The sequence below is a fragment of the Rhinoraja longicauda genome, chromosome 38 (genome assembly GCF_053455715.1).
Source record: "Rhinoraja longicauda isolate Sanriku21f chromosome 38, sRhiLon1.1, whole genome shotgun sequence".
NCBI classification, from domain to species: Eukaryota; Metazoa; Chordata; class Chondrichthyes; order Rajiformes; family Arhynchobatidae; genus Rhinoraja; species Rhinoraja longicauda.
The window spans coordinates 16,307,764-16,334,573 of NC_135990.1; the positions used below are offsets into that span (position 1 = coordinate 16,307,764).

Genomic DNA, 26,810 nt, shown 5'->3' on the forward strand with positions numbered 1-26,810 from the left:
GGCGGAGAGAGGGACCCAGAGAGAGCGCCAGAGAGAGCGCCAGAGAGAGCGCCAGAGAGAGCGCCAGAGAGAGCGCCAGAGAGAGCGCCAGAGAGAGCGCCAGAGAGAGCGCCAGAGAGAGCGCCAGAGAGAGCGCCAGAGAGAGCGCCAGAGAGAGCGCCAGAGAGAGCGCCAGAGAGAGCGCCAGAGAGAGCGCCAGAGAGAGCGCCAGAGAGAGCGCCAGAGAGAGCGCCAGAGAGAGCGCCAGAGAGAGCGCCAGAGAGAGCGCCAGAGAGAGCGCCAGAGAGAGCGCCAGAGAGAGCGCCAGAGAGAGCGCCAGAGAGAGCGCCAGAGAGAGCGCCAGAGAGAGCGCCAGAGAGAGCGCCAGAGAGAGCGCCAGAGAGAGCGCCAGAGAGAGCGCCAGAGAGAGCGCCAGAGAGAGCGCCAGAGAGAGCCAGTGGCAGTTAGAGACAGCAGAGACCGAGAGCGAGAGAGAGCGAGTGGCAGAGAGAGACAGCAGAGACCGGTCCCAGAGTGTTTACTGACCTTCTTTCCCCTCCGTTGGAAGTTGAAGGCGATGTCCTGCCTCTGGGCATTGCTTCTCCGGGTCAGTATGTCGATGATAGTGTTCTCGTCAACACCTGCGGCAAGGATAGTGTCAGCCCTCCAGCACACGTCTAAACCACCCTTTAGTTTTTGGTTTAGTTTAGAGATAACAGGCCCTTCGGCCCACCGAGTCCCTGCCGGCCCGCGATCCCCGCACACTAACACAATCCTACACCGGGGACAACTTACATTTGACATTATACCAAGCCAATTAACCTGCAAGGAATGTGTGGAACGGCTGGGATTATGAGCATCGGCCAGGAATTTGGTGATCAGCTGAGAACATTAGGGTCAATTAGGAATGTTGGGATCAATGGGAACGTTGGAATCAATTGGGAACGTTGGGATCAATTGGGAACGTTGGGATCAGCAAGGGAACGTTGGGATCAGCAGGGAATGTTGGGATCAGCAGGGAATGTTGGGGTTGATCACGAATGTTGGGATCGATGGGAATGTTGGGGTTAATCGGGAATGTTGGGATCGATGGGAATGTTGGGGTTAATCGGGAATGTTGGAATCAATTGGGAATGTTATAATCAATTGGGAATGTAGGAATCAATTGGGAGTGTTGGAATCAATTGGGAGTGTTGGGATCAATTGGGAATGCTGGGATCAATTGGGAATGTTGGGATCAATTGGGAATGCTGGGATCAATTGGGAATGCTGGGATCAATTGGGAATGTTGGGACCAATTGGGAATATTGGGAGCAGCAGGGAATGTTGGGGTTGATCGGGAATGTTGGAAATATTGGGATGACCGGGAGCGAGGGTATCTAATCTCCAGGGAGCCAGTGGGAGCAGCCAGTGGCTGAGGGGCCCATGTCTCAGCCCACACACGCCAGCTCACCTTTAGTTTCTAAGGCACGCACCAAAATGGCGGCATCGTCGTCGGCGTTGAAGTTGGGGTAGGGCCTCACCGTGGCTGCCGAGGAAATCTGAAAGAGAAAGCAAGGAGTTCATCTCCACCCAACTAGCCTGGGGGTATCTCACCCCACCTCCCCCTCCCTCCCTGTCCCACGCCACGCGGTGAATGAACCCCACCCCATCAGCCAGCTTTGCCCCAGGGATTAAGGGGGGCCGGGGGTCTCATCCCATTCGGCACAGTGAGATCCCACTGTGCTGAGGGCAAACACAAGCCCCCAGCACCCTGGGGTGGGCCACCCATAGCAACCCGGGGGATGTCCACATGACTGAGACTCCCCCTAACCCACTTCCACCGTGCTCTACACGTTCATGCTCACAAGTTCTAGGAGAAGAATTAGGCCATTCAGCCCATCAAGTCTACTCTGCCCTTCAATCATGGCTGATCCATCTTTCCCTCTGAACCCCATTCTCCTGCCTTCCCCCCCCCACAGCCCCTGACACTCCCACTAGTCAAACCCACCTCAACTACACCCAATACTCCAAATGCGGCCTAACCATAATTATGGTGAGCTGCATCGTGACAGTCCCGACTCCTATATTCAATGTGTTGCAAGGAACTGCAGGTGCCTGTTTCTACCGAAGATAGGCACAAAGTGCTGGAGTAGCTCAGCGGGTCAGGCAGCATCTCTGGAGAGAAGGGATAGGTGGTGTTTTGGGTCACAACCCTTCTTCAGACTGAAAGACACAGGTGGAGGGAGTAAGGATTACTGGTGAGATAAGGCCGGAAAAGAAGTCCAGCCCTGATTTGCTTTGGTCTTTTCTCACCTCCACATCCCCCCACACCAGGGTTGCCAACTTTCTCACTCCCAAATAAGGGACAAATGGGGCCGTCACCGCCCTGCGTGACTTCGCCCAACCAGTGGCCACGTGCTCCCGCTCCATGAATGGCAGCCGCCCAGACCGGGAGGCGGGTTGCTATGTAACCTCCATTATATGGTGCCTGGGCCTCCGGGCCTACAACAGCCCCCGGTCCTACAGTGTCCAGGCCTACAGAGTCCGGGCCTACAGCGGACCCCGGGCCTACGGCGTCCGGGCCTACGGCGTCCGGGCCTACGCCGTCCGGGCCTACGGTGTCCGGGCCTACGGTGTCCGGGCCTACGGCGGCCTCGGGCCTACGGCGGCCTCGGGCCTACGGCGGCCTCGGGCCTACAGCGGCCTCGGGCCTACAGCGGCCTCGGGCCTAGTGTCCGAGCCTACGGTGTCCGGGCCTACAGCAGCCGGGCCTATAGTGATAAATTTTTGATTTTTTCTTTATTATATAGCATGTGTGTTATTGTGTTTACAGGCCTGTAATGCAGCTGCAAGTAAAAATGTTGGAGTAAAGTGCTGGAGTAACTCAGCGGGTCAGACGGTATCTCTGGAGAACATGGAAAGGTGACGTTTCAGGTCGAGACCCTTCTTCAGAAACTTGACTCTTGACATTTTTGTTCCAAGCACCTTTATTTCATTGGGTGGCACGGTGGTGCAGCGGTAGAGTTGCTGCCTCACAGCGCCAGAGACCCGGGTTCCATCCCGACTATGGGTGCTGTCTGTACGGAGTTTGTACATTCTCCCCGTGACCTGCGTGGGTTTTCTCCGAGATCGTCGGTTTCCTCCCACACTCCAAATGCGTGCAGGTTTGTAGGTTAATTGGCTGGGTGTAAATGTAAATTGTCCCTAGTGTGTGTAGGATAGTGTTAATGTGTGGGGATCGCTGGGCGGGGCGGAAGGGACTGTTTCCACGCTGGATCTATGAACTAAACTAAACTTTGTCTTCCTGCGAAATGTTCTGGACTAATCTGGCGAAACTCAGCATGGGAGCAGGCCTTTCGGCCCATTGAGTCAGCACTGGTCATCAAATTGAGAAGTGTTGGAGGTGAGGGAGGGGCTGATGACAGGCCGTGTGTGTTGTGCGTTGTGTGTGCACGGTCTCCAGGAAACTCCTTATCATCGTCACTCCCAGAGCGGGCAGGTGATTGAACCCGTTCCAAAACCAACAGGCAAACAAAGGCTGCGTGAGTCGGCAGAGTGACTAAACTGATGAACCCAGCAAACTCTCACACAGGACATGCTCAGGAATGTGTCTAATTCATTAGTCAGAGTGTGGTTGATCTGTGGAACTCATTGCCACAGACGGCTGTGGAGGCCAAGTCAGTGGGTTTTGTTTTTTTTTAAGTCAGGGATCGACAAATTCTTGATTAGAACGGGTGTCATGGGATATGGGGAGAAGGCAGGAAAATGGGATCAGGAGGCAGAGATCAGCCATGATTGAATGGCGGAGTGGACTCGATGGGCCGAATGGCCTAATTCTACTCCTATAACTTGCAAACTTATAATTCCAGTTAGATAGGTCAGAAAATCAAGGCTCACAGTTCAACGTTAAGGGGCATCATGTTCAGCATATACATTGTGGACTGAAGGGCCTGTTCCTTGTTCTACTTTCTATGTTCGATCACCACCCTGGCCACACACTCATTTCACCCCTACCATCGGGAAGGAGGGACAGGAGCCCGATAACTAAGGTCCAGGTTCAGGAACAGCTTTTTCCGAATGGTATGTTAGCATTCATAGCAAGAGGATTTGAGTTTAGGAGCAGGGAGGTTCTACTGCAGTTGTACAGGGCATTGGTGAGACCGCACCTGGAGTATTGTGTGCAGTTTTGGTCTCCTAATCTGAGGAAAGACATTCTAGCCTTAGAGGGAGTACAGAGAAGGTTCACCAGATTGATCCCTGGGATGGCAGGACTTTCATATGAAGAAAGACTGGATAGACTGGGCTTATACTCGCTGGAATTTAGAAGACTGAGGGGGGATCTTATAGAAACATATAAAATTCTTAAGGGGTTGGAGAGGCTAGATGCGGGAAGATTGTTCCCGATGTTGGGGGAGTCCAGAACCAGGGGTCACAGCTTAAGGATAAGGGGGAAGCCTTTTAGGACCGAGATGAGAAAACATTTCTTCACACAGAGAGTGGTGAGTCTGTGGAATTCTCTGCCACAGAAGGTAGTTGAGGCCAGTTCATTGGCTATATTTAAGAGGGAGTTAGATGTGGCCCTTGTGGCTAAAGGGATCAGGGGGTATGGAGAGAAGGCAGGTACAGGATACTGAGTTGGATGATCAGCCATGATCATATTGAATGGCGGTGCGTACAGGCTCGAAGGGCCGAATGGCCTACTCCTGCACCTATTTTCTATGTTTCTATGTTTCCTCTCAAACATCAGGCTGTTAAACACTACAACCTTCCAATAGGCTCTAATCTATAAAGGCCAGAGGACATTGTGACATCACAGCGCAGAAACAGGTCGGTTGGCTCACCGAGTCCATGCCAACCAGCGATCCCCACACTGGCACTCTCCTGCACACTAATGGTAACGCCCGCAGTCAGGATAGAACCCAGGTCTCTGGCGCTGCAAGGCACCAACTCTACCGCTGTGCCACCCTAAATAGTTTTGGGTGAAGTGGGGAGTGTTTATAAATTGGGGGAGGTTAAGAGGGGCTTTGCCAGTTACAAACTAGGGGAAAGGTGAGAGGTGTCTATAGGATGTGTGGACAGGGTTTGGAAGGACAGTGTGACAGTCTGAAGGAGGGTCTCGACCCGAAACGTCACCCATCCCTTCTCTCCAGAGATGCTGCCTGTCCCGCTGAGTTACTCCAGCATTTTGTGTTGGTCTTTGAAAGAACAGGGATGCAACTTCAAATAGACAATAGGTGCAGGAGGAGGCCATTCGGCCCTTCGAGCCAGCACCACCATTCAATGTGATCATGGCTGATCATCCACAATCAGTACCCTGTTCCTGCCTTCTCCCGATACCCCCCTGACTCCACTATCATTAAGAGCTCTATCTAGCTCTCTCTTGAAAGCATCCAGAAAATTGGCCTCCACTGCCTTCTGAGGCAGAGAATTCCACAGATTTACAACTCTCTGACTGAAAAAGTTTTTCCTCATCTCCATTTTAAATGGCCGACCCCTTATTCTTAAACTGTGGCCCCTGGTTCTGGACTCCCCCAACATTGGGAACATGTTTCCTGCCTCTAACGTGCCCAACCCCTTAATAATCTTATATGTTTCGATAAGATCCCCTCTCATCCTTCTAAATTCTAGTGTATACAAGCCTAGTCGCTCCAGTCTTTAAACAAACGACAGTCCCGCCATTCCGGGAATTAACCTAGTAAACCTACGCTGCACAAATGTAGGCTGAAAGGAGATTTAGAAGGATGAGTGGGGACCTCATTGAAACTTAACAAACAGTGAAAGGCCTGGATGGAGCTGGCTGTGGAGATGATGTTTCCACAAGTGGGAGAGTCAATGACCAGAAGCCAGAGCCTCAGAATAAATCAACGTACCTTTAGAGATGAAGAGGAATTTATTTAGGCAGTGGGTGGTGAATCTATGGAATTCGTTGGCAACTGATTGGCTGTGGAGGCCACGTCAATGGGTCAGTCTAAGGCGAAGATTGGCAAAGACCCCTGACCTCTGACCCTTGGCCAAGACTCCACTTCGACCCATGGACTTTGACCCCCACCAGACTTCAGCCTCAGAGTCGTGGCCAGGCCCAGGGGTTTGCACAGAGGTGCTGGGTTTTAGAGAATCATACAACCTGGGGCAATCGCCTGGGCGTGTAACCTTCAACAGCTGGATCATTCAGGCCGTGCCACTCGTAACCAGGGGCTAAAGCCTTGCCCAGAGGGAGCCCACCGCCAGCCCACGTCTACAAGAGGAGACATCCATCGCCCAAAAGCACACTGGTGGCTCAGAACCAAAGTCTGGCTCAGACCACCTCAGCCTTGCCCCCCAGATCAAAGCTCCATCACCAAAGCCCAGCCCTAAACCAAATCCCTCACCAGAGAACAGGGCCCACCTCAACCCCAAGTCAATGATCCAACCCATAGCCCATGACTCGACCCATACCCTTGCCCCAATGCAAAACCTTGCCCAAACACAAAGTCAATGCCCCAACCCATAGTCAATACCCCAACCCAAGGATCTTGCCCAAACGCAGTCAATGCCCCAACTCAAAGATCTTGGCCCAATCCAAGGCCCAAGGCCTAACACACTCTTTGCCCAAACACAAAGTCAATGCCCCAGCCCATGTTCCTTGCCCCAACCCATTGTCAATGGCCCAACCCATAGTCCTTGATCAAAACCTTGGTCAAAGTCCCACCCCAGTGTAATACGCACCTCATCACCGGCTAGGCACACGTCCAACAACAACTCATGGATATCCGCCATTTTGGTTCAGGAACAAACTGGGGGAAAAAGAGAAGGAAATCAAATATGAAAAGAAGGACGGCACTGGGTGTGAAAAGGCAGGAGATGAAACATTACTCAGAGGTGTGTGTGTGTGCGTGTGTGTGTGCGTGTGAGCGTGCGCGCGCTTGGTCCAAACACTGATGAATCATTGGCCTCCCCTCGCCCCTGTTACAGAGGCGGGCTGGGTTAGAAAGACACAGCTGGCAGCCGAGCATCACTCCCTTTCCCGCGCGAGGACACAAGTGAGGAAAGAATGAATCATAGCAACGGCCACAGTGGACAGGATGCTGAGTTGCTCATTTCGAAATCAAGGCACGCTGTCCAAACTAGTGCTGACTGCAGGAAAAAACTGCAGGCGCTGGTTTAAACCAAAGATAGACACAAAAAGCAGGAGTAACTCAGCGGGACAGGCAGCATCTCTGGAGAGAAGGAATGTTTCGAGATCCTTATTCAGTTTAGTTTAGTTTAGAGACACAGCGCAGAAACAGGCCCTTCGGCCCACTGAGTCCATACCGACCAGCGATCCCCGCACATTAACACTATCCTACACACACACCCAGTGCTTGTAGGATAGTGTTAGTGTGCGGGGATCACTGGTCGGCGCGGACTTGGTGGGCCGAAGGGCCTATTTTCACCCTTTATCTCTGAAGTTAAACTAAACTTTGCCGTTGAAAACACAATCGCTTCAAGTGCTGATATTGCAAGCTTTCTTTTAACTGGGCGTGACTTTGGCTGGTGTTCCTGGCAGATGACGGGTGGGACTGTGACAGGCTTCTTCGAAGCCACGCTGGGCCAGATCCTTGGTGTGTAGGGCTCTGTGTTTGCTCCTGAACTCTGTCTCTGCATTAGTTGAGGTTTTCAGCCCGAGCGTTGCCATGGTTTCTGAAGACGTGAGCCCACATGCACATTCCAATCCGTGTGTGTAACGGGGAGTGTTTACCGACGGGTTGGGCCTGTGCAAGTTATGAACCGTTTGCCAGCTCTGCATCACACCAGCCCCCTCTAACCCTGCTCAGAAAGGGTTCCCATCAACCCACTGCTTCTACACGATTAGCGTGGAAACCAGGCCCTTCTGCCCACTGGCTTCTGCCATCACTATAGTTTACTGTCAATAGACACAAAATGCTGGAGGTCTCCTAATTTGAGGAAGGACATCCTTGTAATTGAGGCAGTGCAGCGTAGGTTCACGAGACTGATCCCTGGGATGGCGGGACTGTCACATGAGGAAAGATTGAAAAGACTGGGCTTGTATTCACTGGAGTTTAGAAGGATGAGAGGGGATCTTATAGAGACGTATAAAATTATAAAAGGACTGGACAAGCTAGATGTAGGAAAAATGTTCCCAATGTTGGGGGGAGTCCAGAACCAGGGGCCACAGTCTTAGAATAAAGGGGAGGCCAGTTAAAACTGAGGCGAGTAGAAATTTTTTCATGTGAATTTGTGGAATTCTCTGCCACAGAGGGCAGTGGAGGCCAATTCACTGGATGGATTTAAGAGAGAGTTAGATATAGAGGCTAGTGGAATCAAGGGATATAGGGAGAAGGCAGGCACGGGTTACTGATTGTGGATGATCAGCCATGATCACAATGAATGGCGGTGCTGGCTCAAAGGACTGAATGGCCTCCTCCTGCACCTATTCTCTATGTTTCTATGTAACACAGCAGGACAGGCAGCATCTCTAGTGAGAAGGAATGGGTGACGTTTCGGGTCAAAACCCCTCTGGTTTACTGTCACAGGTACCGAGGTACAGAGAAAAGCTTTTGTTGCGTGCTAGCCAGTCAGCAGAAAGGTCTCGACCCGAAACGTCACCCATTCCTTCTCTCCAGAGACGCTGCCTGTCCCGCTGAGTTACTCCAGCAGTTTGAGTCTACCAGCAGAAATGATTACAATCGAGCCATTCACAGTGTATATTTACATGACAAAGGAATAACGTTTAGTGCAAGGTAAAACCAGCAAAGTTATCAAGGATAGTCCAAGGGTCACCAAAGAGGTAGACAGTGGTTCGGCACTGGTCTCTGGTTATGGTAGGATGATCCAGTTGCCTGATAACAGCAGGGAAGAAACTCCTTGAACATTAGTTCACCATGTACTCTACTTCTATCCAACATACACTTGGGACAATTTACAGCAGCCATTTAATCTGTACATCTTTGGAATGTGGGAGGAAAGTGGAGCACCAATAGTGAGCGGCCTGGATAGAGTAGATGTGGTCGTAGAGGAGGTTTCCACTAGTGGGAGAGTCCAGGACCAGAGGTCACAGCCTCAGAATAAAAGAATGTTCCTTTACGAAGGAGATGAGGAGGAATCTCTTTAGTCAGTGGGTGGCGAATCTGTGGAATTCTTTGCCACAGAAGGCTGTGGAGGCCAAGTCAGTGGATATTTTTAAGGCAGAGTACAGCTGTCAAGGATTATGGGGAGAAGGCAGGAGAATTGGGTTAGGAGGGAGAGATAGGTCAGGCATGATTGAATGGCGGAATAGTCTTGATGGGCCAAATGGCCTAATTCTGCCCCTATTACTTACGACCTTATGAAACCCACAGGGTCGCAGGGAGAACATGCAAACTCTGCACAGACAGCACCCGTAGCCAGGATCGAACCCGGGTCATTGGCAGCAACTCTACCGCTGCGCCACCGTGCCACCTTAATTTAGAGATACAAAAGGAGACAGGCCCTTCAGATCACCTGAGACACAAAGCACTGGGGTGGCTCAGTGGGTCAGGCAGCATCTATGGTGAACATGGATGGGTGATGTTTCTGGTCAGGACCTCGCTGTCAGACAGATGAGGACAATAGAGAAGAAGTTCTCCTCAAAAGTAGGCATACCTTGTGGAGATTTCACAGTGGGTCAGTCAAAACAAGTAACTGCAGATGCTGGTTTGGCAAAGAAAGACACAAAGTGCTGGAGCAACAGGGTCAGGCAGAATCCCTGGAGAAACCTACACATCGTTGGGTCGTGGGAAGAATCAGGAGCACCAGAAGAAAATCCACACAGTCACAGGGAGAACGTACAAACTCCAGATAGACACAAAATGCTGGAGTAACTCAGCGGGTCAGGCTTCATCTCTGGAGAGAAGGAATGGGTGACGTTTCGGGCCGAGACCCTTCTTCAGACCCGAAACGTCACCCATTCCTTCTCTCCAGAGATGCTGCCTGTCCTGCTGAGCTAATCCAGCGTTTTGTGTCGATTTTCGGATTAAACCAGCATCTGCAGGCCCTCCGTACAGACAACACCCGAGGTTCGGATTGAACGCGGGTCTCTGACACCGTGAGGTAGAGGCTCTACCAGGTGCCACCCCAAGGTGTGCAGGTAATTGGAATTGATTAATGGGGGAGAAACTTAGCAAATGAATTATTCCTGCCTTCCTCTCAGAGTGTTTAGGCAGGCTGATTCACACTTTCTTCTCACTATAAGAGGGATGGGTTAGTCATCGAGTTGGAACTTCCTGCATTCTGTAATCTGGGTATTAACTTTAATGCATCGGATACAAAAGTGAGTGGTTTTGCAGATAGTGAAGATGGTTGTGAAAGATCGCAGCCGGATCTGGATCGATTGGCCAGGTGGGCGGAGGAATGGTTGATGGAATTTAATGCAGAGAAGTGTAAGGTGTTGCATTTTGGAAAGTCTAACAAGGGCAGGACCTACACAGTGAATGGTAGGGCTCTGGGGAGTGTTGTAGAGCAGAGGGATCTAGGAGTACAGGTGCATGGTTCCTTGAAGGTTGAGTCGCAGGTAGATCAGGTGGTCAAAAAGGCTTTTGGCACTTTGGCCTTCATCAGTCAGAGTATTGAGTACAGAAGTTGGGAGGTCACGTTGCAGTTGTATAAGAATTGGTGACACCGCATTTAGAGTATTGTGTTCACCTCTGGGCACCATGTTATAGGAAAGATGTCGTCAAACTGGAGCGAGTACAGAGAAGATTTACAAGGATGTTGCCAGGACTAGAGGGCGTGAGCTTTTGGGAGGTTGAGTCGGCTTGGACTCTATTCCTTGGAGCGCAGGAGGATGAGGGGTGATCTTATAGAGGTGGATAAGATCATGAGAGGAATAGATCGGAAGGATGTACAGAGTCTCTTGCCCAGAGTATGTGAATCGAGGACCAGAGGACATAGGTTTATGGTGAAGAGGAAAGGATTTAATAGGAATCTAAGAGGCAAGTTTTCCACACAAAGGGTGGTGGGTGTACGGAACAAGCTGCCAGAGGAGATAGTTGAGGCAGGGACTATCGCAACGTTTAAGAAACAGTTAGACAGGTACATGGATAGGACAGGTGTGGAGGAATATGGACCAAATGCAGGCAGGTGGGACTAGTGTAGCTGGGACATGTTGGCCGGTGTGGGTAAGTTGGGCCGAAGGGCCTGTTTCCACACTATCACTCTATGACTCTATGATATCACACTTGTCTGTTTCAAAACCTCCCCAATTTATCACTTCATTTACAAACCACTGAAGGTTCAGGCAACCACATAGTAACTGTACTCATATTATTTTTTTATTATTATTATTTAATAATCATAATTTAATTAAAATTCATCTAATCAATACTAATTTATTGTTCAATATACTATATAATATATATTAAATATTAATATTATAATAATTCCTTGATTAGTCATTGTCCCTAGAGTAGTTGCCAAACTTACACTAAAGTTAAGGTGTAGACAGAAGGAACTGCAGATGCTGGAATCTTGAGTAAAAGTGCTGGAGGAACTCAGCGGATTGGGCAGCATCTGGGGAGGGAATCTAGGGGCTAATGGAATCAAGGGATATGGGGAGAAGGCAGGCACAGGTTACTGATTGTGGATGATCAGCCATGATCACAATGAATGGCGGTGCTGGCTCGAAGGGCCGAATGGCCTCCTCCTGCACCTATTTTCTATGTTTCTGTGTTTCACTGTCAGCAAAACAACCAATTTCATGTCATCTGCAAGCACACTAACCATGTCACCAACATCATCATCCAAAGCTTTACTACAAATGGCAACACCAGTGGACCCAGCAACGATCCCTGTGGCACACCACTGCTCACAAGCCTCCCAAATGATGAGCAACCCGCCACCACACTGAGCTCAACATATGACGAGGGTTTGTCGGCACTGGGCCTGTACTCGCTGGAGTTTAGAAGGATGAGGGGGGACCTCATTGAAACTTACCGAATAGTAAAAGGCCTGGATAGTGTGGATGTGGAGAGGATGTTTCCACTAGTGGGAGAGTCTAGGACCAGAGGGCACTGCCTCAGAATTAGAATAGAATAGGATAGAATAGAAAATAGGTGCAGGAGGAGGCCATTCGGCCCTTCGAGCCAGCACCGCCATTCATTGTGATCATGGCTGATCGTCCCCAATCAATACCCCGTGCCTGCCTTCTCCCCATATCCCTTGATTCCACTAGCCCCTAATTAAAGGACGTACCTTTAGAAAAGAGGCGAAGAGGAATTTCTTCAGTCAGAGGGTGGTGAATCTGTGGAATTCTTTGCCACAGAAGGCTGTGGAGCCAAGTCAATGGATATTTGTAAGGTGGAGATTGATGGATTTTTTATTAGTGCGGGTGTCAGGGGTTATGGGGAGAAGGCAGGAGAACGGGGTTAGGAGGAAGAGATAGATCAGCCATGATTGAATGGCAGAGTAGACTTGATGGGCCGAATGGCCGAATTCTGCTCCGACAACTTATGAATTTATATTAAGATCTTATGCCTGAACTGACCCTTGACCTTATACCGAGTTTATCAAAGGGGTGAGACACAAAATGTTGGAGTAACTCAGCGGGTCAGGCAGCATCTCTAGAGAGAAGGAATGGGTGATGTTTTGGGTTGAGACCCGACTCTCTTCAGGCTGAGAGTCAGGGGAGAGGGAGACACAGAGATATGGAAGGGTAAGGTGTGAAGATGAGAGATCAAAGCAGACGAAGCTCAAGGAAGCTTGGGGAAGTTGACAACGAGGCATACAAAGATAAAATGTAACCAAGTGCACAAAGAGATCAAGGAGGTTTAGGGGATAAAAGTTAAAGGAGGGAGAGGAACAGGAGTTGGAGATGACTATTCAAGATTAATTTATTGTCACGTGTACCAATTAATATGCAGTGAAAGTTGAGTGACCACACAGCCACACTAAGTGAAAAGCAACAAGACACACAGCCACATAAAACAAAATTTAACACAAACATCCACCACAGTGGATTCCACATTCCTCACTGTGATGGAAGGTAATAAAGTTCAACCATCTTCCTCTTTGTTCACCCGCGGTCAGGGCTGTTGAACCGTCCGCAGTCACCGCTGCCGACTGTCCAAGGCCCTCGCGTCGGGGCGATCGAAACTCCCCGCGTCGGGGCGATCGAAACTCCCGCGTCGGGGCGGTTGAAACTCCCCGCGGCACGGAGCTCCCGAGTCGGCCTCTTCTCACCAGAGACCGCGGGCTTCACGGTGTTAGAGTCCACAGGCCCCGCGGTTGGAGCTCTCCACAGTCGATCCCCGGCAAAGGATCGCGAGCTCCACGATGTTAAAGTCCGTGCCGCGCCCACGCCTTGAAGCGCCGGGCCGGTCTCCAGGAAAGGCCGCCAACTCCTCGATGTTAGGCCGCAGCAAAGATACTAGAGGAGCAAGATGGACCACTCCGTCGAAATCGCCTTGACTGAAGTGTGGTACGCAAAGGAGCGTAACGTCCGCCATTTTAGTAAGCAAAACCCGCTGTTCTCTCTGCCTCTCGCAGTGTAGTCAGTGTTGTGGGGGAACAGTATGTGTGATGATACCAGAATATATCTCATCTATCAATTCAGATTTTTGTAATCTTTCTTTTTAAATGTTTCTGCAAGTGTCGGCCAACTAAAATGGCGCCGCCATTTTTAGGGTAGAGTGGTCTATCTTGCTCCTCTAGCATCTTTGGGCCACTCTGGGGTTGGAGATACGATGCGGAGAAAAATCGCATCTCCGTCAAGGTAAGAGATTGGAAAAAAGTTTCCCCCAACTCCCCCCCCCCCCCCCCCCACATAAAACAAACCAAGGAACACTAAAACATACTTTAACACACACTTAAAATAACAAAAACAGTAGAAAAGACAGTCAGAGTGTTGGCTAGGCAGCCATTGCTGGTGGGCCCACTCGATCCTTCCACATGTTTAGATCTGATCCATTACACTCTGGTAGGTCAGTGTTAGTTCTGGCATTCCTCAAGGGAGATTCAGGTCTTGATTAATGCAAGTACGTGTCACTGGGAAACCTCATTAACCTGGATCATGGATTACAGGCCGACATTCACTGTGATCATCCCCAAATCAACTTGTAACATGCCATGTGTAGGAAAGAACTGCAGATGCTGGTTTAAATCGCAGGTAGACACAAAATGCTGGAGTAACTCAGTGGGACAAGCAGCATCTCTGGAGAGGAGTGGGTGATGTTTTGGGTCGAGACCCTTCTTCAGACCTAACATGCAGCATCACCTTCTCTTGCTCCTGATCCACCCCCCTCTGCTCCCACCCATCACTCCCTCCCCACTTCCCTCTCTCCGCCCCCACCCCTCCCTCTCCCACCACCACCCACACCCTCCCAGACCTCCAACATCTTCCCCCTCCTCCCCAGCCCTGCCCCACACCATCACCTTCTAGATCCATCCCACCCCCAAACCCCTCCCCACTCCACCATCCAATACATCCCACCACCCCCACGAACCCAGACCCCCCCTCCACACCACACACACCACCCCCACCCCTCCAGGTTCACCCACTCCACTCCACCACCCCCAGTCCCCAACCAATACACCCCACCCCTCCCCCACATACACCACCCCAATCCCCACCCCTCCAAATCCTCCTCCACCCCCAAACCAATAGATCTCCCACCACCCCTACCCCTGCCAACCCCCCCCCGCACACCCCTCCACCCCCACCTCTCCTCCACCCCACCCCTCCCATCTACCCCACTGCTCCACCCCTCCCCTCCACCCCATCACCCCACCCCAGCCCACAACCAATACATTCCCCACCACCCCTCCACTTCACTACCCCTCCCCTCCACCCCACTCCCATCCAACCCCTATACATTACCCCCCACCACCTCTGCAAAATACCCCCACCAGCCATCCCACTCCCCACTCCCCTCATATCCCCACCCCACCCACCCTGCCAGGGTCTCTGCCCCCCATCCCCGCCATGGGCAAGTGAGGGCACATCAGGGTGGCTTCCCGTGCGGTGAATCACCCCACAGTTGGTGAGTGATGTCCCACTGCGAGCCTCTCTCGGTGCCACTCCCAGGCACGCCCACACAGACGGTCTGACAACCACTGTCTCAGCTGCCCCTGGACAACCTGCTGCCCACACGTGGTCCTCACCATCTCACACACTGACCTCTCACCTCCCAACCACCACGCCCCTCAAACTAGGGTCGCCAACTGTCCCGTGTTAGCCGGGACACTCCACATTTTGGACTAAATTGGCCTGTCCCGTACGGGACCGCCCTTGTCCCATATTAGAGCCGCTGTCGACCGGGACAGCGTAGGCTAAGGGAGTGTGTTCGCCTAACGGAGGTTGCGTAGCAACCCGCCTCCCGGCCCGGGCGGCTGCCATTGGTGGAGTGGGAGCACGTGGCCGCTGGCTGGGTGAGGTCACGTGGGGCGCAGGGCGGTGACGTCACCTTGTCCCCTATTTGGGAGTGAGATAGTTGGCAACCCCACCTCAAACTCCTGTCCTCGGCCACCTCCTACCCACCGCCCCAACTTCCCCATCGCTCTGAAGTCTAGACACACACAAAAACAGCTGGAGTAACTCAGTGGGACAAGCAGCAACTCCAGAGAGAAGGAATGGGAGCCGTTTTGGGTCGACTCAATAGACAATAGGTGCAGGAGGAGGCCATTCGGCCCTTCGAGCCAGCACCACCCTTCAACGTGATCATGGCTGATCATTCTCAATTAGTACCCCGTTCCTGCCTTCTCCCCATACCCCCTGACTCCGCTATCATTAAGAGCTCTATCTAGCTCTCTCTTGAAAGCATCCAGAGAATTGGCCTCCACTGCCTTCTGAGGCAGAGAATTCCACAGATTCACAACTCTCTTGAGTGAAAAAGTTTTTCTTCATCTCTGTTCTAAATGGCCGACTCCTTATTCTTAAACTGTGGCCCCTTGTTCTGGACTCCCCCAACATTGGGAACATGTTTCCTGCCTCTAACGTGTCCAAATCCTTAATAATCTTATACGTTTCAATAAGATCTCCTCTCATCCATCTAAATTCCAGTGCAGGACAGCAGTCAGTCACTGCGAGAGAACGTTTTAATTTGAAAATCATGAAAATTTGATTTTTGAACATTAATCATTGTAATAATAGGCTTGTATTCACTGGAGTTTAGAAGGATGAGAGGGGATCTTATAGAGACATATAAAATCGTTAAAGGACTGGACAAGCTAGATGCAGGAAAAATGTTCCCAATGTTGGGCGAGTCCAGAACCAGGGGCCACAGTCTTAGAATAAAGGGGAGGCCGTTTAAAACTGAGGTGAGAAGGAACTTTTTCCACCCAGAGAGTTGTGAATTTGTGGAATTCTCTGCCACAGAGGGCAGTGGAGACCAAATCACTGGATGAATTTAAGAGAGGATTTAAATTCCAGTGTATACAAGCCTAGTCGCTCCAGTCTTTCAACAAACGACAGTCCCGCCATTCCAGGAATTAACCTAGTAAACCTAGGTAAAACACCCTCAATAGCAAGAATATCCTTCCTCAAATTAGGAGACCAAAACTGCACACAGTACTCCAGGTGCGGTCTCACTAGGGCCCTGTACAACTGCAGAAGGGTCCTTCTTCAGACAGAGTCAGGGGGAGAGGGAAACTAGAGATATAGACAGTGATTATGGAGACATGGAACAAATAAATGAAAGATTACAATGGGTGCAGTCTGCATTCCTGTCGAGAGGTTGGGATCAGAATGGCAAAGGGGTGTGGTACTCCAAGAGGGTGTGGCAAGCCTTCCATTACTTTACACCATATAATGAACAACTTTCATTTAAGTAGCATCAAGACAAGTCAAACTATTCTTCTAAGTACATAGCACTTTAGCAAGAAGACAAGGCACAAAAAGCTGGAGTAACTCAGCGGGACAGATTGGAGAAAAAGGAATAGGTGACGTTTCGGGTCGAGACCCTTGGAAACATCACCCATCCCTTCTCTCCACAGATGCTGCCTGACCCGCTGAGTTACTCCAGCATTTTGTACTTATCTTCGGTCTAAACCAGCATCTGCAGTTCCTTCCTGCACAAGTACTTTAGAAATCTGCTCAAACACAACCATGGTTGTACAAATATTATCCCCAGCGCAAGTCGAAGTACTTGGTTAACACAATTAGACAGGTTATTTCGTTTGATAATAAATTATAACGTTACTTTTTTTTCAGGCAGAGATTTAAGACTTTCACTCTAAACAGTGGAATCAAAACAGTGGATTCACTGCATTAAATCTGCCGTCATTAATTACTCGGTTGATAAATGTTACATAAATGACTGCAGTTTGGGCTGCCAAATTTGGATTATGTTTTAAGTTAGAATAGAATAGACGAGCACCTACCCGAGTGATCAGCCGGTGAACAGGGAATCAATCAACTGCAAACTGTTTCAGTCCACGGGCGTGGCTCTTAAATACCAGCAGTAGCGTGGCCACATCAACACTTCGCTCCCTCCCCTCCTCTCCTCTCCTCCCCTCCCCTCCCTCCCCTCCCTCCCCTCTCTCCCCTCCTCCTCCCTCCTCCTCCCCCCTCCTCCCTCCTCCCCTCTCCCCTCCTCCCCTCCCTCCTCTCCTCCCTCCTCCCCTCCCCTCCCCTCCTCCTCTCCTCCCTCCTCTCCTCTCCTCCCCTCCCCTCTCCCCTCTCCTCCCCTCCCCTCCCCTCTCCTCCCTCCTCCCCTCTCTCCCCTCCCTTCCCCTCCTCTCCTCTCCCCTCCTCCCCTCTCCCCTCCTCTCTCCTCTCTCCTCCCCTCTCTCCTCTCTCCTCCCCTCCAGCTCTCCCTCCCTGTTTGTGTAGCAACCGACCCATCCCAAACAGTGTGTGTGTAGGAAGGAACTACTAAATCGAAGACAGACACAAAAAGCTGGAGTCACTCAGCGGGAGAGGCAGCATCTCTGGAGAGAAGGAAGATTGCAATTTTTCTTTGGACAATTTTTTTTCTTTTCATTTTTGAAAGCTTTCTTTCCACTGGAGGCAGAAATGGTGAATATTGTGTCACTCCATTAGCTTGCACTGTGGCAGAGTGTGCCGTCACTCAATGTTGGTGTCAACTTACAGCAAATTTCATTGTACTATATTCAAAGATGAATAAACATAGATTCCAGTATTAAATCCACTTGTCAAAAATGTAATAAGCCACACCCAAGACTTTTGTTCAAGATTTCTCTAGCATAAACACCGTTCTTCATTCCAAACAATGATTCACCAAGACAGGAAGATGATTCCACTTCCCCCAAACATCACATAGGGGAACCCCCACGTTAACACCCCCCAGACTGAAACTGCTGTTTATGAGTCGACTAACACTTGAGGTTAAGTAAAAACCAGCAATACAATACAATACAATATATCTTTATTGTCATTGTACAGGGGTACAACGAGATTGGGAATGCACCTCCCATACGATGCAATAAATCAATTAGCTAGTCAGTATTAATTTAAACAACCCAATGAAACAAATTAGAACAGTTTTAAAACAGAATAAAGTGCAAGTAGGTCTGTGCCGGATCACTGTGCGATGTGACCATCCGGCTCAGCAGGACCAGTTCATAGCAGCTATGGCCCTGGGGATGAAGCTGTTCCTGAGTCTGGAGGTGCGGGCGTAGAAGGCCTTGTATCGTCTGCCCGATGGAAGGAGTTTGAACAGACTGTTGCAGGGGTGTGAAGAGTCTTTGTGGATGCTGGTGGCTTTTCTGAGGCATCGTGTGTTGTAGATGCCCTCCAAGGCTGGTAGCTGTGTTCCGATGGTCCTCTGAGCTCTATGGACTACCCGCTGAAGAGCTTTACTCTCTGCCTCCGTGCAGCTGAGGTACCACACAGGGATGCCATGCGTTAGGATGCTCTCTATGGTGCAGCGGTAGAAGGTCGTCAGCAGCTGTTGGGGTAGACCAGACTTCTTCAGTGTTCTTAGGTAGAACAGTCGTTGCTGTGCCTTCTTGACCAGCGCAGCAGTGTTATTGGACCATGTTAGGTCCTCCGAAATGTGAGTGCCCAGAAACTTGAAGCTGGACACTCTCTCCACACTGTCCCCATTGATAAAGATCGGAGCGTATTCCCCGTTGTGTGACCTACGGAAGTTGATGATCAGCTCCTTGGTCTTGGTGGTATTTAGGGACAGGTTGTTATCCGAGCACCAGTCCGCCAGATTCTGCACCTCATTCCCAGCTCATTCCACTGGCGGTCGTTATATTCCTGGCTGCTTGTGCAGGACAATATTGTACAGGCAGGCAGTCACCAGAGTCCCAGCTAACCCCCTGCTTGCAAACCACACGAAACACTGTCCCTGATAAGGATTGCAATATAGTTATTTAATATTCAGTACATTCGGTGTTGAAGAATAGTTGTTTTATACTTTGTATTATGGTCTTGGGATTGTTGGTATTGTTTAGTATTGTACATATTATTATTGTAAATAATTGATTACATTTATTTTTGTGTTCAAAAATAAACGCAATCAATTGTCAATCAAAAAAAAACCATTGCGCAGCGGTAGAGTTGCTGCCACACAGCGCCGGAGACCCGGGTTCCATCCCCATCACGGGTGCTGTCTGTACGGAGTTTGTACGTTCTCCTCGTGACCGAGTGGGTTTTCACTTAATGATAGCGGAGTCAGGGGGTACGGGGAGAGGGCAGGAAGGGGGTACTGAATGTGAATGATCAGCCATGATCATAGAAACTTAGAAAATAGGTGCAGGAGGAGGCCATTCGGCCCTTCGAGCCAGCACCGCCATTCATTGTGATCACGGTTGATAATCCACCCGTGCCTGCCTTCTCCCCATATCCCTTGATTCCACTAGCCCCCAGAACTCTATCTAACTCTCTCTTAAATCCATCCAGTGATTTGGCCTCCACTGCCCTCTGTGGCAGAGAATTCCACAAATTCACAACTCTCTGGGTGAAAAAGTTCCTTCTCACCTCAGTTTTAAATGGCCTCCCCTTTATTTTAAGACTGTGGCCCCTGGTTCTGGACTCCCCCAACATTGGGAACATTTTTCCTGCATCTAGCTTGTCCAGTCCTTTTATAATTTTATATGTCTATAAGATCCCCTCTCATCCTTCTAAACTCCAGTGAATACAAGCTTAGTCTTTTCAATCTTTCCTCATATGACAGTCCTGCCATCCCAGGGATCAATCTCGTGAACCTACGCTGCACTGCCTCAATTACAAGGATGTCCTTCCTCAAATTAGGAGACCAAAACTGTACACAATACTCCAGATGTGGTCTTACCAGGGCCCTATACAACTGCAGAATGGCGGTTCAATCACATTGAATGGCGGTGCTGGCTCGAAGGGCCGAATGGCCTACTCCTGCACCTATTGGCTATTGCCTCCGGGATCTTCGGTTTCCTCCCACTCTCCAAAGACGTGCAGGTTTGCGGCTTGGTATAAATGTAAATTGTCCCCAGTGTGTGTAAAATAGTGTTAATGTGCAGAGAATTGGCCTCCACTGCCTTCTGAGGCAGAGAATTCCACAGATTCACAACTCTCTGACTGAAAAAGTTTTTACTCATTTCCGTTCTAAATGGCCTACCCCTTATTCTTAAACTGTGGCCCCTGGTTCTGGACTCACCCAACATTGGGAACATGTTTCCTGCCTCTAACGTGTCCAATCCCTTAATAATCTTATATGTTTCGATAAGATCTCCTCTCATCCATCTGGAACTCCGGCCCGGCCTGAGCTGGCAGATCCATTCCCATAGCCGACTTTGCGGGATGGTATCTCATTCCTCTCGGCTGTGACATCTGACAATACTTGGACACGTGTGTCTGGAACCAAGGGTGCTGGAAAATCATTAAGTAGACTGATTCTTAGTTTTTAGTTCAGAGATACAGTATGGAAACAGGCCATTCGGCCCACCGAATCCACGCCAACCAGTGATCCCCACACACCAACATCGAAGGTATCACAAAATGCTGGAGTAACTAACTCAGCGGGTCAGGCAGCATCTCAGGAGAGAAGGAATGGGTGACGTTTCGGGTCGAGACCCTTCTTCAGACCACATGATCCAACACACACTAGGGACAAGGTCCAATTATATTGAAGCCAATTAACCTACAAACCTGCACGTCTTTGGAGTGTGGGAGGAAACTGAAGCACCCGGAGAAAACCCACGCGGTCACGGGGAGAACGTACAAACTCCGTACAGGCAGCACCCGTAGTCGGGATTGAACCCGGGTCTCCGGTGCTGTAAAGCAGCTCTATCATGGCATCACCCTGCCAATATTTCTGAATTGTTTTATACCTCACGTTTGCCCACCACCTCTCCTCCCAGTTTCGGAGTTCAGTAAAGGTTTGAGCCACGTTAGTGAGGAGCTGGGTACATGATCGGAGGCAGGAGTTATGGGCCACAGTTAGGTGATCGAAATAGAAATGTAGAAAATAGTTGCAGGCCATTTGGCCATTCGAGCCAGTACCGCCATTTAATATGATCACAGCTGATCATCCACAATCCGTACCCCGTTCCTGCCTTCTCCCCATATCCCTTGATTCCATTAGCCCTAAGAGCTTATCTAACTCTCTCTTGAAAACATCCAGTGAATTGGCCTCCACTGCCTTCTGAGGCAGAGAATTCCACATTCACAACTCTCTGGGTGAAAAAGTTTTTCCTCATCTCAGTCCTAAATAGCCTACCCCTTATTCTTAAACTGTGGCCCCTGGTTCTGGATTCCGCCAACATCGGGAACATGTTTCCTGCACCTAGCCTGTCGAATCCTTTAAGTATTTTATCTGTTTCGAAAAGATCCTCTCTCATCCTTCTAAATTCCAGTGAATACAGGCCTAGTCGACCCATTCTTTCATCATATGTCAGTCCCTCCATCCCGGGAATTAACCTGCAAGAATGTCCTTCCTCAAATTAGGAGAACAAAACTGCACACAATACTCCATGTGTGGTCTCACCAGGGCCCTGTACAACTGCAGTAGGACCTCCTTGCTCCTATACTCAAATCCTCTCGCAATGAAGGCCAACATGCCATTAGCTTTCTTCACTGCCTGCTGTACCTGCATGCTTATGGGCCACAGTTATGGTGGTCGAAATGAAGGTACAAAGAAGTTATGGCACACGAGTAATGACAGAATGCGGCACGGTGGAGCAGCGGTAGAGTTGCTGCCTCACAGCGTCAGAGACCTGGGTTCGATCCCGACCACGGGTGCTGTCTGTATGGAGTTTGTACGTTCTCCCCGTGACCTGCGTGGGTTTTCTCCGGGTGCTCCGGTTTCCTCCATCTGCATCCTTCATTCTACTGTCCGGTGAAAACACAGTCTTTACCCCTCCCTATATAATGTGCACGAGTGAGGAATGTGATTCCACTCCCAGCCAAGTGGGAGGTGCTGGTATTTCAGGCTGTGTGCTACTTTACGCCAGTGGCAATCATTGCTTCAGCAGTGCAGGCACAACAGTGACAGGTCCACGGATGATGCGGTCTCCCAGGTTCTACACACCGCTCTCTCTCATCTGGACAGCCAGGGGGGCTATGTGAGGATGCTGTTCATTGACTTTAGTTCAGCATTCAACACAATAGTCCCCAGCAGACTGGTTGAGAAGCTGCTGGAACTGGGGCTTAGCACCCCTCTGTGTGCCTGGGTCCTGGACTTTCTCACTGCCAGGCCCCAAGTGGTCAGGATGGGGGAACACACATCTAGCTCCCTCACCCTGAACATAGGATCCCCCCAGGGCTGCGTCCTTAGCCCCCTACTGTACTCCCTGTACACACATGACTGTAGGGCCAGGTTCAGCTCAAACTCCATCATCAAGTTTGCTGATGACACTGTGGTGGTGGGCCGGATCTCCAACAACGATGAGAAGGCCTACCGGGAGGAGGTGGCTGATCTGGCACTCTGATGTCAGGACAATAGCCTCCTCTTGAATGTCACTAAAACAAAGGAGCTGATTGTGGACTTCAGAAGGGCTAAACATCCAAGGACGTACACGCCACTGGAGATAAATGGGTCTATTGTGGATAGGGTGAGCAGTTTCAAATACTTGGGAGTCCGCATCGCAGAGGATCTGACGTGGGCAACGCACATTGCCGCACTGGTGGGTAAGGCTAAGCAGCGCCTTTACCACCTTAGACAACTGAGGAAATTCAGAGTGTCGCTGAGGATCCTTCATTGCTTCTACTCTGGGGCTGTAGAGAGCATCCTGTCCGGCAACATTACAGTCTGGTTTGGGAACAGCTCTGCCCAGGACAGGATGGCCCTGCAGAGAGAAGTGCGTTCGGCAGAACGCACCATGGGAACTACACTCGCCCCCCTGCAGGACCTATACATCAGGAGGTGCAGATCCAGAGCAAGCAAGATCATGAGGGACCCCTGCCACCCCAGTAACGGACTGTTCCAGATGCTACGGTCAGGCAAACGCCTCCGCTGTCACGCTGTGAAAACGGAGAGGATGAGACGGAGCTTCTTCCCACAGGCCATCAGGACTGTCAACTTTGATAACCCCAGAGACTAAATTTTTGTCGACACTTTTTGTGCTATGTTTAGTAACTTATTAACTTTATTTATATGCTGTAACTGTAATTATTTTTGTGCACAACCCGCAGGCATTGCCACTTTCATTTCACTGCACATCGAGTATGTGTATGTGACAAATAAATTTGACTTGACTTGACTTGACTTGACTTGAGGTTTGTAAGTAAATCAGCCCTCTGTACATTGCCCCAGGTGAGTGGGGAGTGGATGAGAAAGTGGGATAACATGGAACTACAGATGCTCCTCGACTTAGGTTCCATTAAACCCATCGTAAATCGAAAATATCGTAAGTCAAAAATGCATTTAATACGCCTAACCTACCAAACATCACAGCCACCTAACCTACCCAACATCATAGCCTAGCCTACCCAACATCATCCACCTAGCCTACCCAACATCATCCACCTAGCCTACCCAACATCATCCACCTAGCCTACCCAACATCATCCACCTAGCCTACCCAACATCATAGCCTAGCCTACCCAACATCATCCACCTAGCCTACCCAACATCATAGCCTAGCCTAGCCTACCCAACATCATCCACCTAGCCTACCCAACATCATAGCCACCTAGCCTACCCAACATCATAGCCACCTAACCTACTGAACATCATACCTAGCCTAGCCTAACTTAAACGTGGTCAGAACACTTACCGCATATTGCTAGCCCAGGAAAAGATCAAAATTCGAAGTATGGTTTCTACTGAATGTGTATCACTTATTTTGACACCATCGTAAGTCAAAGCATCGTAAGTCGAGGAGCACCTGTAGTGTGAACTGGTGATGGATGGTTGGCATGGACTTGGTGGGCTGAAGGGCCTGTTTCCACGCTGGATCTGTAATCTAAACACAGTGGCAGGGAATGCAGGAACACAAACTGGGGAGCTGGCCATTTTGTGAAGTATTTTATTACGAATATGAAGTTAACAGGAACGTACAAAACACACAGAGTTACCTCTGCCCACGTAACAGTGGACACAACCTGTATGTTGGGATATGCAGGGTCTATAGAAATACAATCACAGGCTGACCAGCTAGTGAGTCATTTTCAGAACCCTTCACATTAAATTCATGGCTAAAAATAAATCTCTTTGAAACCAAACAGTGTTCAGCAAAAGACAATACCCGTGAGACTTTATGGAGCCCGTTTTGAAGATCAAAAAATCAAATGTTGGAGGGCAATGATCGCTGAATAATGAAAAGGCCTGGATAGAGTGGATGTGGAGAGGATGTTTCCTCTAGTGCGAGAGTCTAGGGCCAGAGGCCATACATGTAGCCTCAGAATAAAGGGACGTACCTTTAAAAGGAAGCTGAGGAGGAATTTCTTTAGTCAGAGGGTGGTGAATATGTGGAATTCATTGCCACAGACGGCTGTGGAGGCCAAGTCAGTGGGTATTTTCAAGGCGAAGATTAACAGGTTCTTGATTAGTATGGGTGTCAGGGGTTATGGGGAGAAGGCAGGAGAATGGGGTGGAGAGGGAAACATAGATCAGCCATGATTGAATGTTGGAGTGGACTTGATGGGCCGAATGTCCTAATTCTGCTCCTAGAACGTATGAATGAGCACTTTAACTTAAACACAAAGACTCAGCGGGTCAGGCAGCATCTGTGGAGGAAACGGCCTGCCCATTCCCTGGCCCGCTGAGTTCCTCCAGCACTTTGTGGTTTTGCTCTAGATTCAAGCATCTGCAGTTCCTGGTGAATCCAAGGGCACTTTAACCTTCCACGTGTGTGAAATCAATGGCAGGCTTCATTTAGTCCGTCCACCCTCTCCTTAAGGTGTGAGATGCACGTTAGCCCAAGTCATCCCCAAGGAGGATCCACTGCTGGAGAGTGTGGTGTGTTGGATCACATTCTGTCCAGGGACTCTGTGTTCTACGGACTGTTCCCAGGGACGCATTCAGAGACTGACATCGAGTGCCGCTGGAAGGCCATCAACTCGGTGAAAGATGCTCTTTGGTCTGCCCGATCCTTGTTGACCTCCCAGCGGAGCGAGCTGTCCGTGGGGGAATGTTGCCGACTGGCCCGCTGCAGACTGCAGGAGTACGTGCTGAGGGATGCACTGAAGCTCGGTGCAGCCAACACCAAGGCCCTGTGGGGGAGGACCACAGTCTAGGGTCCTTCCGCTGCTGGACATGGGGGGTAGGGTGTGGTGGAGAGAGACGCCCCTCCAAATAAGGGAAGGGATTCTGTGTAAATCTGGCAATGAATATATGTATTGAATGTATAACCTACGGGAATGTCAGATGGGGTTTTTGAAAAGAAGATGTTTTGTAAATATTTATTACTTGAATAAAGTATTTTTTGATATTAAAGCAAAACTCTGTCCAGGAGAGGGCGTGGCTTGGCTTGGCTTGGCATGGTTTGGCTTGGCGTGGCTTGGCATGGTTTGGCGTGCGTTGTGTGAGCATTTGAACCAGGAAGGGCTAATGTCCTGAGCAATCACAGAGCTGGAGTCTGACTCACTTCCCATGTTAGAGACCCAAAAAGCTGGAGTAACTCAGCGGGTCAGGCAGTATCTGTGGAGAACATGGATCGGTGACGTTTCACAGAGTGCTGGAGTAACTCAGCGGGTCAGGCAGCATCTGTGGAGAACATGGATAGGCGAGATTTCACAGAGTGCTGGAGTAACTCAGCGGGTCAGGCAGCATCTGTGGAGAACATGGATCGGTAACGTTTTGGGTTGAGAGCCTCTTCACACGACCCATATCCACTGGTGGACACAAGATGCTGGAGTAACTCAGCGGGTCAGGCAGCTTCTCGGGAGAGAAAAGATGGGCGACGTTTCGGGTCGAGACCCTTCTTCAGACTGATGTCAGGGGGCGGGTCCCGCCCCCTCCCCTGACATCAGTCTGAAGAAGGGTCTCGACCCGAAACGTCGCCTATTCCTTCTCTCCCGAGATGCTGCCTGACCCGCTGAGTTACTCCAGCATCTTGTGTCTACCTCCGATTTAAACCAGCGTCTGCAGTTGTTTGCCCTCCACGTTCACTGGCCGGCTTTGGCTTGAGCTCGCTGTGCTTTCTGCATCCCCTGCCTCCGCTTCACCCGGTTCTGTGCCTTCCTTCTCTTCCTCCTTTTCTTTGGTGCTGGGCCTTGCTTCTGGCTGGGCTGGGCTGGCGGGAAGTGTTGACTCTTTGTCCCCGTGGTAACCGCCCCTCCTGGGGCAAGAATGTCTCTCTTTGCTTTCGCCCCACCCACCTGCGAATACAACGGCAGATAAGAGTTTCCACACTGTCAAATCCCAGTGCACAACCCTCCCACATAGCTGCAAGGCTCAGACAATTACACAAAGCTTTTCCTTTCCCTTTTAGTCGTTCGAAGAAGGTGAACTGCCAGGAATTACTCCTGGACTAACTGCAAGCTCAGACAGTGCCTGAAGTAAACCAATGTGTTGCACATTAGTTCATAA

General features: G+C 50.1%; 2 protein-coding genes across 3 annotated transcripts in view; both read right to left on the minus strand.

Moving 5' to 3' along the window:
- LOC144610826 (annexin A2-like) overlaps positions 1 to 17,398 on the minus strand; it is a 33,709-nt gene extending 16,311 nt beyond the window's left edge. The window contains exons 1-4 of the mRNA XM_078429751.1: positions 17,272 to 17,398; positions 6,667 to 6,734; positions 1,433 to 1,520; positions 526 to 620 (exon numbers count right to left, since the gene is read on the minus strand). Of these exons, the coding sequence (XP_078285877.1) occupies positions 526 to 620; positions 1,433 to 1,520; positions 6,667 to 6,717 (234 nt within the window). The 5' untranslated portion in view covers positions 6,718 to 6,734; positions 17,272 to 17,398. The remainder of the gene's footprint in view (positions 1 to 525; positions 621 to 1,432; positions 1,521 to 6,666; positions 6,735 to 17,271) is intronic.
- An 8,912-nt stretch (positions 17,399 to 26,310) lies between these two features.
- The window catches only part of ice2 (interactor of little elongator complex ELL subunit 2), a 70,200-nt gene continuing 69,700 nt past the window's right edge, over positions 26,311 to 26,810 (minus strand). For both annotated transcript variants that reach the window (XM_078429760.1, XM_078429759.1), the window contains one exon: positions 26,311 to 26,599. In XM_078429760.1, the coding sequence (XP_078285886.1) occupies positions 26,443 to 26,599 (157 nt within the window). In that variant the 3' untranslated portion in view covers positions 26,311 to 26,442. The remainder of the gene's footprint in view (positions 26,600 to 26,810) is intronic.